At 55.2% G+C, this 13,823-nt stretch overlaps 1 protein-coding gene across 1 annotated transcript in view; it reads right to left on the bottom strand.

Moving 5' to 3' along the window:
• Window positions 1-242: 242 nt before the first annotated feature.
• Window positions 243-13,823, bottom strand: part of XXYLT1 (xyloside xylosyltransferase 1) — a 38,940-nt gene continuing 25,359 nt past the window's right edge. Inside the window, exon 4 of the mRNA XM_075716967.1 lies at window positions 243-639. Coding sequence (XP_075573082.1) covers window positions 243-639 — 397 coding nt within the window. The remainder of the gene's footprint in view (window positions 640-13,823) is intronic.

Raw genomic sequence — 13,823 nt, forward strand, 5'->3', positions numbered from 1 at the left:
GCCAGGAGCTGAGCCCGGGCATGGTGACTGTGAATGTCCTGCTCCAACTACTGGACTGCACTTTCTCCTGGAGGGCTGAGGCTACAGGCAGTGGGATACTGAATGCTCTTGGGATCCCTCGGGATCCCCCTGGGCTACAACGGATCGGGGCTGGCCACCCTTCCCGAGGGACTGCTGGTGCAGCCACTATAGCTCTGCAGGGCTTGCTGCAGTCAGCGCTGCTCCCAGGGCCGGCGGGTGCCCTAGTCTTCAGGGATTGGGGTGTTGCAGTTCCCATGGTAAATTTTGACCTCACCCTCACACTGGAAGTACTGGTCGAAGACGTCACTGTATCCATGGTCCCTCCACCACGTGCAAAGCTGCCGGTTCCATGTGCAGTCAAGCACATGGAAGAGCTCTGGGTGCTCCATCCCCACCATGGTGAAGAAATCCTGGTCCCCGAGGTGGCCCTTGAAGTGGTACTTCTCCGTCAGCTTCTGCACCATGGCAGGCTCCAGCAGCTGGTTGTAGAGGTTGGACTGCCTCATGGCTTCCAGGTTCAGGAGCAGGACACCACTGTTGAAGCCGGGCAGCCCATCGGGAGGGGGGTCCCCCACTTTGGTTTGGGGGTTCTCGCGGCGATACTGCCAGAACGTGTGCCTGCAAAGAGAGGCAAAACAGGAACACGGAAGTCAGGGAGCGCAGCCCAAAGAGCAGCCACCTCAAGCATGCGCAGATCTGGATCACAGCACAGGATCCACCACCCACCCAAGGGATCTTGCAGTGCTTGTCTTCTGCTGGCCTCCCAGAGCAGCCCGGTTCTCCACAGGCTGCGTCTCTCTCCATCTCCCTGCACAGGATATTGCCCAGACCTCAAAACACTCCTCTTGCTTGCTCCTGAAGCCCCTTTTGTTTCTACCAGCATCACTCTGGTTAGCCAACAGGACAGAGGATTGCGTGACTGCTCACACGGCTGTGCGGGGAGATGAAACCACATCCCCAGTGCTTAGGGCAAACCATCAGAAGTGCCCCCACGGCTGGTACATGCCAGGAAAATGTCCTGCAGTTAATGAGATCTCAGCAGCAGAGCTCGCAACATCGTTTTTATTATTATTTGATTATGGGAAAGCTCCAGATCAAAGATGGGCCCCAGTTTGAGGCTGTGCAAAAAGAAGGCTTGAAATAAATCTGAGCAGCAGAAATATTTCTTCAAAATAAAAATAAAAAAAGAAATCCAATGGCAACATCTCATTAGCTAAATAAGCACTGCCTTCAGCATTTGCAGCCCTAGGAAGGCTCAGCTGTAGCAGCTCTGGCAGACGCAATCTTCACTAGCTTACTTCCATCTGCCAAGGAGAAGAGAGCGGTGCATGTCTAGCAATACACAAAACTAACTCCAGAGGGTGATTCAAATGGGAAAAATTTAGACTACCTAAGCAAGCAGCCCAACAATGTCTTTGGCTCCTTCCTCAGCCCTGGGGCGGTGAGCACACCCCACCATACACACACCGGCTGCTCCCACCTGCAGGAATTAAATTCATCCCATGCTATTACCCAAGCAGCTGGGGTTGAATGCACCCCTCAAAACTGCTCCCATTCAGACCGAAAGTCTTCTGCTCCCAAGCAGCATCCTCTGCTATAAAGCCAGGGAGCCAAGAGCTAGCCAAGCCTGCGGTTCGGAGGAGGGCAGGAGGGACCCGCGGCCTCCACCCCACCTTCAGACAGCCCAGGGGTGCCAGCACTGTGCTCTCCTTCCAGCCCGAACACTTAAAGCAAAGCTACAGAAGGGTTTTTTTGCACCTTGCTGTGAAGATGTTGGGGAGAAACACTGTTAGAAAGAATAAGCCAAGCCTGCCACTGGTTCCTTTCTGAATCTGTCAGACACCGACCAAAGTCTCCATGCACCTCCAGGAAACAAGAATTTGTTGGTAGATGGCATGGATTTAGCACCCGAGAGTTTAAAGTGGTCCCATGCTTGGAAGCTGAAGCTGGGCTAATTCAGATGCAAGAAGATGCAAGGACATTAGCCCTTGGGACAGCTCCAGAGTCACGGTGGGTACACCCCCAGTGCAAACATTTAAATTGAAATTTTTTGTGTAAGAAGCTGTGTTCAGCTCTAACAAGCACTAACTCAGGGAATGCTATGGCTTTGTGCAGTGATCAGACTATTAAATACATCCTTCTAGCCTGTCCTCTGGATCCCCTGGATCCTGAGAGGAGCCAGAAGAGCACAGGACTGCGAGGAGCCTTGCCCAGGGGAGAGCGGCCAAGGCAAGAGCTGGGATTCAGCAGCCACCACAGAATTATCCCAGCAGAAAATGTGGATCTATTAATAATGTCAACTGTGAGCACTTTTTTTATTTCCCGATCTGGAGAACCACGACCATCACACAGCATCACTTCCTTACAACTTTCCATTTAGATGCTTCAGATTCAAACCTCTGAAATTTCTCATTTCATTAAGGGTCTTTACACCACTCCCTTTTGACTGAACCAGGACAAAAAGGGTTCTTCCGAACACCAGTTTCCCATGGAAGGAAGGCTCAAGTTTTTGAGCAGGCGTCTGCATGCCTCCTGGGGAAGTGGAGTGGAGGACCGGCTGCCTCATCGGAGCTCGTGGGCAGCAACGCTCGTTTGATCTAAAGGGCAGGGAAGAGATAAAAGGGCTCTGCCCGTGCAAAGAGCAGTTATGTCTTGGGGACAGGCACCAGGCCACCGCAAAGACGACTCATGGATGCTCATGAGAGAAGGAAGGCAAAGCGCTCTCCACGCAGCATTAGAGGGAAGCTCAACCTGCAAAGACAAGACCCAGCCTTGCACTAATAAGCCTCCCGAGGTGCTCAGGTTCTGGGGTCTGAGCAGAGACTGGCTCAAGCCCACCTCTGCATACTCTGCTCCTCTCTTAGCAGTGCCAGGAAAGCCATCCCTGTGCCCAAAAAATGACACTGGAAGCTGGCAGGAGGGAGAAGGGGAGCAGTGCCACAGAGGGAGGCACCCTTCCAGCTCCACAGCAGCAAAGCTGACTCCTTTTACATTCCTACCTCCAAAAACAAGCTGCCCAAGCTAAGGGATGAGATTACAGCCCCTGCAAAGCAGCTAGAATAGGAAAAATGCAAGTGCCCAAGCCCTCGGCATCATCAGGCCGTGGCGGAACGAATGCAGATCTGTATCAAATGACTCAACTTTTCAGCAACACTGTTCCCCAGCGGATTACTCAGTGACGGCTGATAACGAGAAGGGAGGAACGTGCCCTTTTCTGCAGGGAGAGGAGACAGACCGACAAGCAGCAATTGTTCAGCCCTTCCTCCCGGCGCTGGCGTGATGGGGCCATCCTTCCCCAGCTGCGTGCAGGGACCACAGGGGACCAGGGCTGGGGGGAAGGACAGGGCCATCCCTGGGGAGCGATACTGGGGCGAAATCCAGGATGCAACGAGCTGCGGGCAGCTCCGCAGCGCCGACAGCTTGGGAACCCGCTCACAGCACCGCACCACGGCCTTTCCAGTGCTGGGCTCGGGCCAACCGAGGGAATGGTATTCTGGCAGGGCAGCGAGCAGCATCCGTTTAGCCTGGATTTCACTCAGCTTTTTTCCTTCTAACAGAGGGTTTTGGCGCTGTCCTTCTGCAGGGGCCAGGACACAGAGGAGCATGGTTGAAAGGCACCTCCACCCAGCTGGATGTTGAAGGAGCGAAGAGTACGAGAGCATCATTTTCTTTGGAGGAGATGGGGCCGGGGAAGCACAGCAACCAGCCAAACCAGCTAAGCCAGCCTGTGCCCCGCGCCACTCTGTCCTGCTGAACATTGTCCCTCGGCACCCACCTCAAATTTTGGCAAAACATGGGGCAAAAATCCCAGGGGCTTGATGAGCATGCTGCCAGGATGCAGGGAGGGGGTGCTGGGAGTGCACACCCCCCCCCTTAAAGAACCAAACCCCGATTGGATGCAACAGAAAACCCCCCTGCCCCAAGCCCCTGGAGCAGCTGGGATCTCCCTTGGGACAGGCAGTGCAGGCAGGGCAGCGTGCCACCAGCCTTGGCTCCGGGGTGCCCTCCTCCCCGCACCCCCAGCAGCGAAAGCCAGGGAGGAAGGCAGTCGGAGATGCCGGCCACCGCCAGGATGCAACGGGGCAGGAAGCTGCTGGCTGGGAGGAGGGGAGGAGAAAGGAAGAGGAGGCATTTCGGGCTTTTGTTAACCACCCTGGCCCCACTAGATGGGAGGGGAAAGAGGTGACCCCGGGCCCCCGACCCCGAAGCACGGTACAGGAGAGCCATGTGGGGCTGCTGCCGCGAGCGCCTGCCTGCAGCCCCGACGGGCTTTGCTTTGAGGAGCTGTTTATAAACAGAGACGGCGTATGCTAGGAAACATCTGGAGAAGAGCATTTCCAAGCATTCAAACGCCAAGCCCAGGCAGCCCAGATAAAAAACCCTGCTTCCACCAGGACTTCCCTTGCTGGCCCAGCGCAGGGCGCTCCAGCCGTACCTCCCCTGCCTCGAAGGCCGGTGGTCACGAGCCTGGCTTGCGGAGCTGCCATAGCACACTCATGCCTCGCTGGCAACAGCTGCCAGGGGGAGACGGGGCCGCTCCACCTATCAGCTGTATTTTGCAGGTCCTTCTCTTGCCATCATGCACAGCAAGAAGCAAACACTGGGTGGGGGGAAGACTTTGTCCAAACCCATGAACTTCCACTCATTTACTTCAGCTCTGGGTTACGGGATGACCTCATGGGATGAGCTGGAAACCGCTGGTAAAGAGCCAGGGTGCCCTTGCTCCAGGAAAGGCAGGGTGGAGGAGTTACTGCCAGCTGGGTGACCAACAGCAAGCCCGAAGCACTGGCCCCACAGGCAGCAGACTGGGCTTGTGTGCCCGTAGCCACCCGAGACATTCAAGAGGCTGCAACCCTGCCACACCAGCTGCGCAGCCACCGCTGGCCTTGCTGATGAGGACGTGGATCCTCCCCATGTGGCCGAATCTCCAGAAATGTGGACAGCTTGTGGAATGCCCCCCATGCGGCTGGGGAACCAAGGAGCCAGGTCAAAAAGACATGAAGTGAAACCAGATGCCGGGCCAGCCCCAGGGTGGCTGCGGTCAGAGGATGCTCCTGGAAGGCCCTGGGGTCTCCGAATGCCACTGTGCACCGTGCACATGCACTGTATGAGCCTAAGCGGTGTGGTACCCAGGGAGGAAAGCTGCACAGCCTCTCCCTCACCAAAGGGGGAAGCAAAGCCAACAACCATGAGACAAAGCCACAAAAATGGGTCTGCAAGATTCTGGATGCAATAAACATCCCTGGACCAGTAACCTCCTTGCTGGAGCTCACTGGTTTGCTCCCACCTCTTACCCAGCACTGGCAGAGTTCAGGCCAGCTGCCTGGGAGGGCAGGATGGGCAGCAGCAGTGGGCCAGCACCTTGAGGACACACTTTGTCACCAAGCCTCTCTCATGGGGGTCAGGGGCTGGGGGACCCTGAGCCCCATCCAGTCGGGCACAAGGCTCCTGGTGCAGAAGGGAAGCACAGGCTGCCAGCCGTCTCTCTGTGCACCACTCCGACAGCAGCCCTGCCAGCCTAAACACCAACTAAAACAACAAGCGCGTGCTCTTGCTACCTCTAAATATGTTTTTCAGTTCCTGAGCCAGAAAACGGACAGCTGGCGGTGTTATCCCCAGCTGCAGGCAAACACCGCTGTTCCTGTGCAATAAGCAATGAGGTGCGAGCGCGCCGCGCTCCTCCGCTCTGTGCCACTGCCAGCACTCCCCCGGGGCGGGCAGGAGGACGCGGCGTGTGGCTGCAGTCCCGCCGAGCGATCCCCAGCCCAGCTGCCCACCTGCTGGTGCCCAGTGCCGGCGGGTCCCGGCGAGCTGGCTGAGGAGGCGGATGGGATGGGAGCCCCAATGGAAAGTATGCAGCGTCCTGATGGGGACAGGGGGATGCGTTTGAAATGGAGGGGGAGAGAGCAAACAGAGGGGTTAAATAATTGTAAAGGCTTCTGGGGACAACAGATACAGGCTTAAAAGCAACCTGGGTCCCAAGCAGCCTGGAGGACCCCCTGACAGTGGCTTCTGTCCCACCCAGAAGAGAGATTGTGGGCAGTGGAGAGGGAAGAGTGATGGCATGGGGATGATGGCATCATCCGTCCAGGGGATGATGGTGGCTTTCCCCCCTAATCCTCAGCAAGAAGTAAGAGCATAGCCAAGAAACCTCCCTGCACCCTTCTCCTCCTCTTGGCTAAACCTCACTGTGGCAGGCAGCTGCCAGCCCCTTACCACCACTCTGACCAAGATTAGCCCTCAGGAAAAAGCCATCTCTCCTTCCTCCAGCTCCCCCCGCTCCCAAAAGGCACTGCTGCAGCAAAGATGGGCCCTTACAAGTTTCTGCCACAGCCGGAGGGAGGCAGCCACCCCGGGGCTGCACCCAGAGCAGCACCCAGCCCACGCTCTCCCTTCCTGCCCCGGCGCTGCCAGACCTTGGCTGGGTGAGCTCAGCCCTGCTGCAGACGGACGCTTTGCAACAAAGCAGCCCTTGTTGCTAGTCGCTTATTTCCCATGTGCAAACGCTAAACCCCTTAAGGAGCTGGGGCTGCAGGTTCAGTACCAGCCTGGCCAGAGCGCCTTAGCTGAGGCTGAGCAGCTTGTATAACCCAGGAAATCCTGGCTCCGCACTTCTCCGGAGCACCAGGCACCCAGTGGTGTGCAATGGCATCGCCGACACAGTGGTACCCTCCACTCTGCAGGGGAAAATGTCACCCTGGAGCAAAGCAGCCCCAACTCCCAGCCTGGGACAAAGGGCAGGATGTGTTGCAGGATGCACAGCAGGATTGCCTTACCCTCCTCTGATGGTTTCAGGGTGAGGGTCCAGCTCAGGCAGGAAAACGCTGACGAGCCAACAGACTGAGCTCTTCAGTGAAGATGTCAGTAATTCCTTAATAAACTTCTCACGTAATGCATAAATTATGTCTGTACAGCACTGGTGTCTACTAGAGCATGGACTGCATGCCAAACTTTTAAAAGGCCTGTATTTAGAGCAGCAAACTGATTCTTGATGATTACATTTCTGCATGGACTTAGCAGTCCAAAAATGTGTGTACTTAAATAGATGATTAGTAGCAACTTGCGAATGCAGCTCGCAAGTGAAACCTTTCCTTGGGACACGGATTTTCAAGGCCAGCCCCCCTCACCACCTAAAATTTTCACACCCCATGCCAGTGCTATCACCCTCTGAATAGAGGTGGAACTATAAATTACTCTGTCTGGGTCACATCAGTTTCCTTCCCTCTACAGATCAAACACGCATGGTGCAAGCGGCAGCGCAGAGTGATCGCCTGTGTGCGTGAGACTGCTCATTCAGCGCTGGGGAAGGACAGTGGGCAGCCTGTTCACGGGGGCACTCAAACACTGGGGGCCTAATTATTGCCAAAATGGCAGATTTCTGTAACAACTGTGAGCTGACACCACTCTGGCAGCACTTCCTGCCTGCCTGCCTGCCTCAGAGGCAAGGGCAGCCTCCCCCAGGCAACCCTCGCCCAGGCAACCCTTGCCCACCAGCGGGGCTCTGAGGAACAGAGAAGATGCTCTCCCTTCAGAGATCCTCACCTGCTGCTGTGGGGAGAAGAAATAAAAGGCCTCCATCCCTCCATCCCCATTCGGGAGTCCTGGCCGTGGGACACTGTGCTGCTGTGGGGGAGTCCCGACATGAAGGCGAGCTGCCACCGAGTTTCAGAGAGCAGGAGGGTGTTGCGGGAGCCCTTCCAGAGGATTGCTAGGAGCTTCCCCATGCGGCCCCAGCACCGCACTGCTCCAGAAAGCATCCCAACTATGCAGCAAAGCCTCTTGGTTTCCTGTTGTTTGTTTGTTTGTTTGTCAATTTACCAGTGCAGGTACTGCAGCGACCCCCCCCAGTGTGCTTCCTGGAATGGGGAAACGGACCCAGAAACCCTGCTCACGCCGGTTCTGCTAACGCCGCTTTGCACAAGGCAGAGGAACTGATTTGCCTTCTGCAACCTCCGCACTGGACAGGAGGACACCTTCCAACTCCGGCTACCAGAGAGGGCAGCCAGGACAGCCCCAATAGCTGGAAAACCGCAGGGTCCTCCAAAGAAGTCAGCCGTGTGGGTTTGCATCAGAGAGGAAAAGGCCAAAGAGACTGCTGGTGCAGACCCTGCAAGAAGCTGTGCTACTGGGCATGGAGAAGCTGGTTCAGCAGCTCACAGAGCTGACGGCACGGTGCCATGGAAAAGGCAATGTAAATCCACTGCGGCAAACTGGGCTGCAATTCTCCAAATGCCCAAACAAGCAGGGCTTTCCTGGTCTGCCCAGAAACATCAATTTCCTGCAGAACACCTGGGTTTGCCCCTTTTCCAAGATCACAAATCCAACCAAAGTGCTTTGGGGTCATGGGCTTAGGGCAGGTGCAGAGACTGGAGAAGGAGCAGTGGGAGCTGCCCGTGGGGAGAGATAGCCACACTGGGAATTCACGCTGTGCAAATTGCACCATAATCTCACCACTAGAAAGAGCCTTTCTTGAAAGTCCTGTGACAAGCGATGCAGCTCCAGAAAATGCCACCAGTGTGACACCTACCTCTGGACACCAAACCTGAGACATTCAGAAGCTGAAATTGAGAAGTTCAGGAGTTGAAGACAAGTGCAGGTATGGTAACTGATACGTGCTCACCTGACACACATGCCCTGAGCTTGTGTGCTATGACCAACAAAAAAAACCCCATACCAAAGTCACGGCAAACTTCTCAGGCAACCCTTGCAAACAAGGACCACCACCCATGTGTGCTCTCTGCAGGACAGCAAAGTCCTGGGAGGGAAAGCTTAAATCCATGCTTGGAGAGTCCTGGCTGCCCTACCCAAACACACACAAGCGTCTTGGTTGTTGGAAAAAATTATGTTTGTAATGTCCAATATCTCAAAAGGGACAGTTAATAGTATTAATATTATTAATACTATTTGTGCTAATCAATGCATAGTTGTGGTTGTCAGATCTTGTCAAATTTATTCATTGTGTTTAAATGATGTTTCAGGTTTGATTGGTAATGGGAATAAGTGCAATGGGTCCTATGTATTAATGATGTGCACAGATGTAAACAAAACTACATTCTCAGATAATTTTTTATCAGAAATAATGCTGAATTCCTGAAATCAATTCTGCTGACAGTTCCTTGCAGGTTCTGCTTGTTCTGTAATTTTGGCTGCTTCTTGGCAGCCATTGCCAAAGAATTCCTAGAACCGTTCCCCCTGCACATCAAGCAGCAGTACTTGCCACAAATCTAGCCAAAGCCTCGAAATGGTTTAAAATCCGAAGTGCACAGGGTCCAGCTTGCAGGACTGTGGGCAGCCAGCAGCAGTGTCACCATGCCTGGCAGGGCCCAAGCAAGACAAATTCTCCTGCCTAAGCTGACTGAGGGGCTTGGGAAACACAGAGCCCATCGTGGCAGGCAGCTCCCTGCCCCCCAGGTCAAAAGCACTTGGAAAAGAGCAAACTCTCCAAATCAGGGCAGCCTGCCTGCTTCAAGAGCCCAGGAAACCAGGCAGGAGGGCCTGCCCGCTGGAGATGGTTATCTCCAACTTGGAAAGCTCCATCTCAGGCAACAGCCCACCTGCACTGCTGTATCTTACAACCACCACCACTGCCTCAGCTGATACCCAGGGATTCCAGCTGCTCCTCCTTGCTCACAGCTGTCAGCAGTACTTTGGGTTTTTTTTTAAATCCCAAGAGAAGGTACAGGACGTACTGTCTCAGCCCAGGCTCACCGACAGCCCAGCCTGGCTGTGGATTCAGCATTTGCCTCCCCACAGCCCCGGATAACTCCGTTCCTCTTCCAAACATCCAACAAACTGACTGAGCACTGCTCCTGCTGAGCTTCCAGCAAACATCGAGCACTGCAAGTGCCGTGCCTCCAGGTCCACAGGTTGCACAGGCTTGCTTCCACTCATTAATGGGCTTTTCAGGGTTATTTTACCAGCTCTCAAACAAACAAAACCTGTGTGACAGAGCACACAGCACACATACAGCAGCTCCCACATGATCACAAGCAGAAAGAAAGCTTTTGCTTTCCACAAAATAATGTCCTGTTCGAGCTCTCCCTAGGTTTTAGGCAGAAGCAAAGGCAAACGGCCTTGCAGCCATGCAAGGACTCAAGTGTCGGTCCTTTGTAGTCTGTAGCTGTCCCTTTGATGTAGATACCCTTTCCTGCAGGACAAACTTTTATCATTTCCAGCACTGTGGATTCCTGAGATGCCGCCAGCTTTTATTAGCTTCTTGTCACAGGGGACAGCAGTGAAGATCTCACCCAATGGAGGCAGCAGCCGCCCTTACCAGCCTCAGCTATGCGCGCCCTTGGACCTGAGAAGGTCTGGGACATCTCCTGAGGTCTGCCATCACAGGCAGCTAGCAGGTACCTTGCTCCCAGCTGCAGAAAGAGGGTAAAAGCACCTGCCTGGTGACCTGTGGGTTAGGTTCTCCCCAATGAGACCTCCAAGGCAAGCGATGTGGGGGCAGCACTCAGGGCCCCAGGCAGTGCCAGCACTGGCAGGCACCCAGAGCCCACCGCACCACGGCAGTGCCAGTAACAGCACCAGCACCACATAGGAAGAGAAGAGGCGGGGATGGTCATGGGGATGGGAGCAGGGAGCACAGTGCGGCACGCTGGTCCAGGGTCAGCCTGAGGCTGCCGAGAGCAGCTGTGCAATCAATACCACTGTCCTGCTTCCTCTCACACGCCACCAGTGTGACCAGAGGGATCTATAACCAGGAAACTGAGTAAGAATAGGGTTTAAGCTCTGACTTCTGTAATTGGAGAGTTTTTAGGACATTTTTGGGAGTGCCGCAGTGTTTCCCCACTCTGTTCATCACAGCCATGGGGCTGCTTCAAAATAGGGGAGTTTCTCCCTTCGGCACCTGGCAGTGCTGAGCTCCTGTGCCCAGGGGCAAGCACTGAGCTGAGCCAGGCTGGCAAGGAGGCCCCCAGGGAGGTCTAGGCTGCAGCAGCATCTGCATGAGGATGCCCTTGCCGTGCCCCGATGGAGACCTCCGCTGTGCCCCCACGCACCTGGGGTGCCCCAGGCACAGCCCCTGCAGCTCATGGCCGGTCAGGAGCCTGACCCGCAACAAGCCGTGCTTCACTTGGCCATCACGCAGCCCCACTGCAGCCGGGACCCCAGCTGAGCTGCTCCCCAGGCCAGGCTTGCATCCTGCACACACCCTGAGGACAGTGACCTGCCTGCTCGCCTGGTAACCAGCTTGCAGGCTGCATCTGCAACGCATGCCTGCATGTTTCTTAGCAGGGCTAAGAGCACAGGAGGGGCTAAGAGCACAGGAGGGCCTGGACTTCTCAGTTTGGCCAGGATCTGGTACGGAAGGCCCAGTGCAACATAAGTATTTATACAGAGCATCATCTCTCGCCCTCTGTACCCTGGTGAACAAGACGCTGCCAGCACGCCTGAGTAGCTGAAATGCTGCAGGGGACAACAGGATTTTTAATTAAGGTTATGACTCTGCAGAAGCACTTCCTTGCATGGAAAGCCTTTTGGACTAGGCAATCTTCAGATGCAGATTTTAATCTTTCCATCAAAATCATTCTCGCTGAAGCAGGAGGTCCTGGTCTTGGCCATGGTGTGGATCCTGTGCAGGCAGACACATGAGCAGGCGTATGCCAGTGCTGAGAAGAGGCTCTGCCTGCAAGCCAGCATGCAAACATCAATCTGGCAGGAGGCATCCAGCACTGCTGTGGAAAGCCCACAAGCATCTAAGAGCCTAGTGCATAGCGCTGATGTCCCCAACAATGCTGTCAGCGGGGGCAGCCACTTGCGGGACGAAGCTCTGCCTGTGACCCCATCCACAGAGGTGTTGACCATACCTCCTGTCACACATCGGATCCAGAAGCTGCAGGAAGGACAACACATCTGACCCACGGACAGAGTGCTGCTTCCTTGGCCGCAGCTGGAGAAAAGCAAAGCTGACACCAATGGCCTCGGACCTCAGACTGACTCCTGCCCTGATGTGGGCTCCTGCAACCTCCCCCCTCTGCACCCAGGACCCCCTGCTAGACACCGCCCTGCGGGGCACGGTGGGGAGGCAGATCTGCAGGGCAACCCTCGTACAGCTTCAGCAGGAGCCACCACTCTCCGCAGGCCACTCCAGCCCACCCTGAGCAACCCCAAAGGACAGGCCAGCCCCAGGCTGCGCAACAGTTAAAGCCCAGCGTTTGCCTTGCAGGAGGGCCAGGAGATCCTGTTGCTCAGAGAAATGCATTTGTCCAAGACAAACAGCAGCCGGGCATTGTTTCAGCATGAGTCAAATGAGTGGAAACGCTCCCGTGCCATCCTGTTTTGCTGTCTGGAGGTTCCCCCCTACCTTCAGGATGTGCAAGCAGGCTCCGGGACATTTCCTATTTGCTGTTTTCTTACTCCTTTCTTTCCCGCAAGCATCTGTACCCAGTGCACAGTGCACTCAGTGCACCAGCCGAGCACCGTGCAGTCCCGGCCCGCGCCTGGGAAGTGCAGCCTACAACCAGACAGCCAGTAGGAACAGCACTGCCTCCTGGAATGATGATCCCAGTGGATCATTTACAAAATACGCCAGTCTGCACCCATTTACCTCCTCTGACGGGTCAAGTAGGTAACAAGGATCCAACACAACCAAGTAGATTGATCTCCATCCATCTTCCCCATTGCTAGAGAAGGGAAGATGGCACCCAGACCTTTCCCAGCCACTGGCTTACCCTGCCCCGAGGGTGCCAGTCCACAGCTCTGTGAGCAAGATCAGGAAAGCTTTGCTGACTTGCCTCTGACATTTTGTCCCACGCCAGCTACCCTGCTTTTAAGGCCTCGGTGTTGAATGAGCATCGGCGCAGCTATGGTTCACACCGACACAACAGCTAGCCAAGGGTGCACCCATACTGCTGCAGAGTCACAGGCACAGGCACAGCCCCGGGCACCTGTCCTCCTGGTCTGCTGTGGGAGCAGGTACCAGGATGCCAGCATCTCCGGCTACAAATCCAACCACATCACCTTGCTGCCCTTGCTGGGAATGTTTGAGTGCAAAGGAGCAATGCTGGGATAAATCTCCCTGGGCAGTGCTGGTGCTGCAGTGCCCTGCATGAAGAGGGGGGGAAAACACAAGTGGAAATCGAGAGACCCTGCCATTGCCCCCACAGCCCGGTCACCCTCCTCCACCCCCACAACCACTTTCCCAACTGATACTTCAAGCCTGCGCATGTGGCAAATCACACAGCTGGAGCTGGCACCTCTTATTTCACACCTACAATGCATTTTTATCTTGCTAAAAGTATAAAAATAGCAAAGATTTTTTTTACAAAGACAGTCATGCTTTGTCAGCTCATGTTTGTGTCTGGAAACCCTTTTAGCAGCGAGGTGCGAGCCCTGTGGGGCAGAGGGCTTGGCAGGAGGGCAGGCTGGCGTTTGCACAGCTCGCCCCGCGCCAGGTGATCTGGCGACAAGAAGGATCAGGAACTTGTTTTCACATGAAGATCAAAACAGCACAAGAAGAAAAGCACAACATAGCCCAAAGTGACCCAGAACGTCAAAACTGCAACAACAGAAAGTTCAGCCCAAAAATGTAGCCTGTGAGGGCTGTTATTGCTTGGCTTATTTGTCCCCACTGCAGGCAGCAGGAGGGGTGAGAGCACGGCTTCGGCTTGGGTCAGATATTCAGTGCTCAGCCTCACGGTCCCGTGCCTTGCCCCCTGCCACGCCAGAGATCTCTCCCTCCAGCAGAGTACCCCAAAGCTTAACTCGGTCCCCTCCAGGCACGCCCAGTCCCACAAACCACATCCAGGCAGCAGAACACATCCCCGCTCCCTAGTTATGTGCGGAAATAATGCAGA

The sequence above is a fragment of the Pelecanus crispus genome, chromosome 9, assembly GCF_030463565.1.
Source record: "Pelecanus crispus isolate bPelCri1 chromosome 9, bPelCri1.pri, whole genome shotgun sequence".
Classification (NCBI taxonomy): Eukaryota; Metazoa; Chordata; class Aves; order Pelecaniformes; family Pelecanidae; genus Pelecanus; species Pelecanus crispus.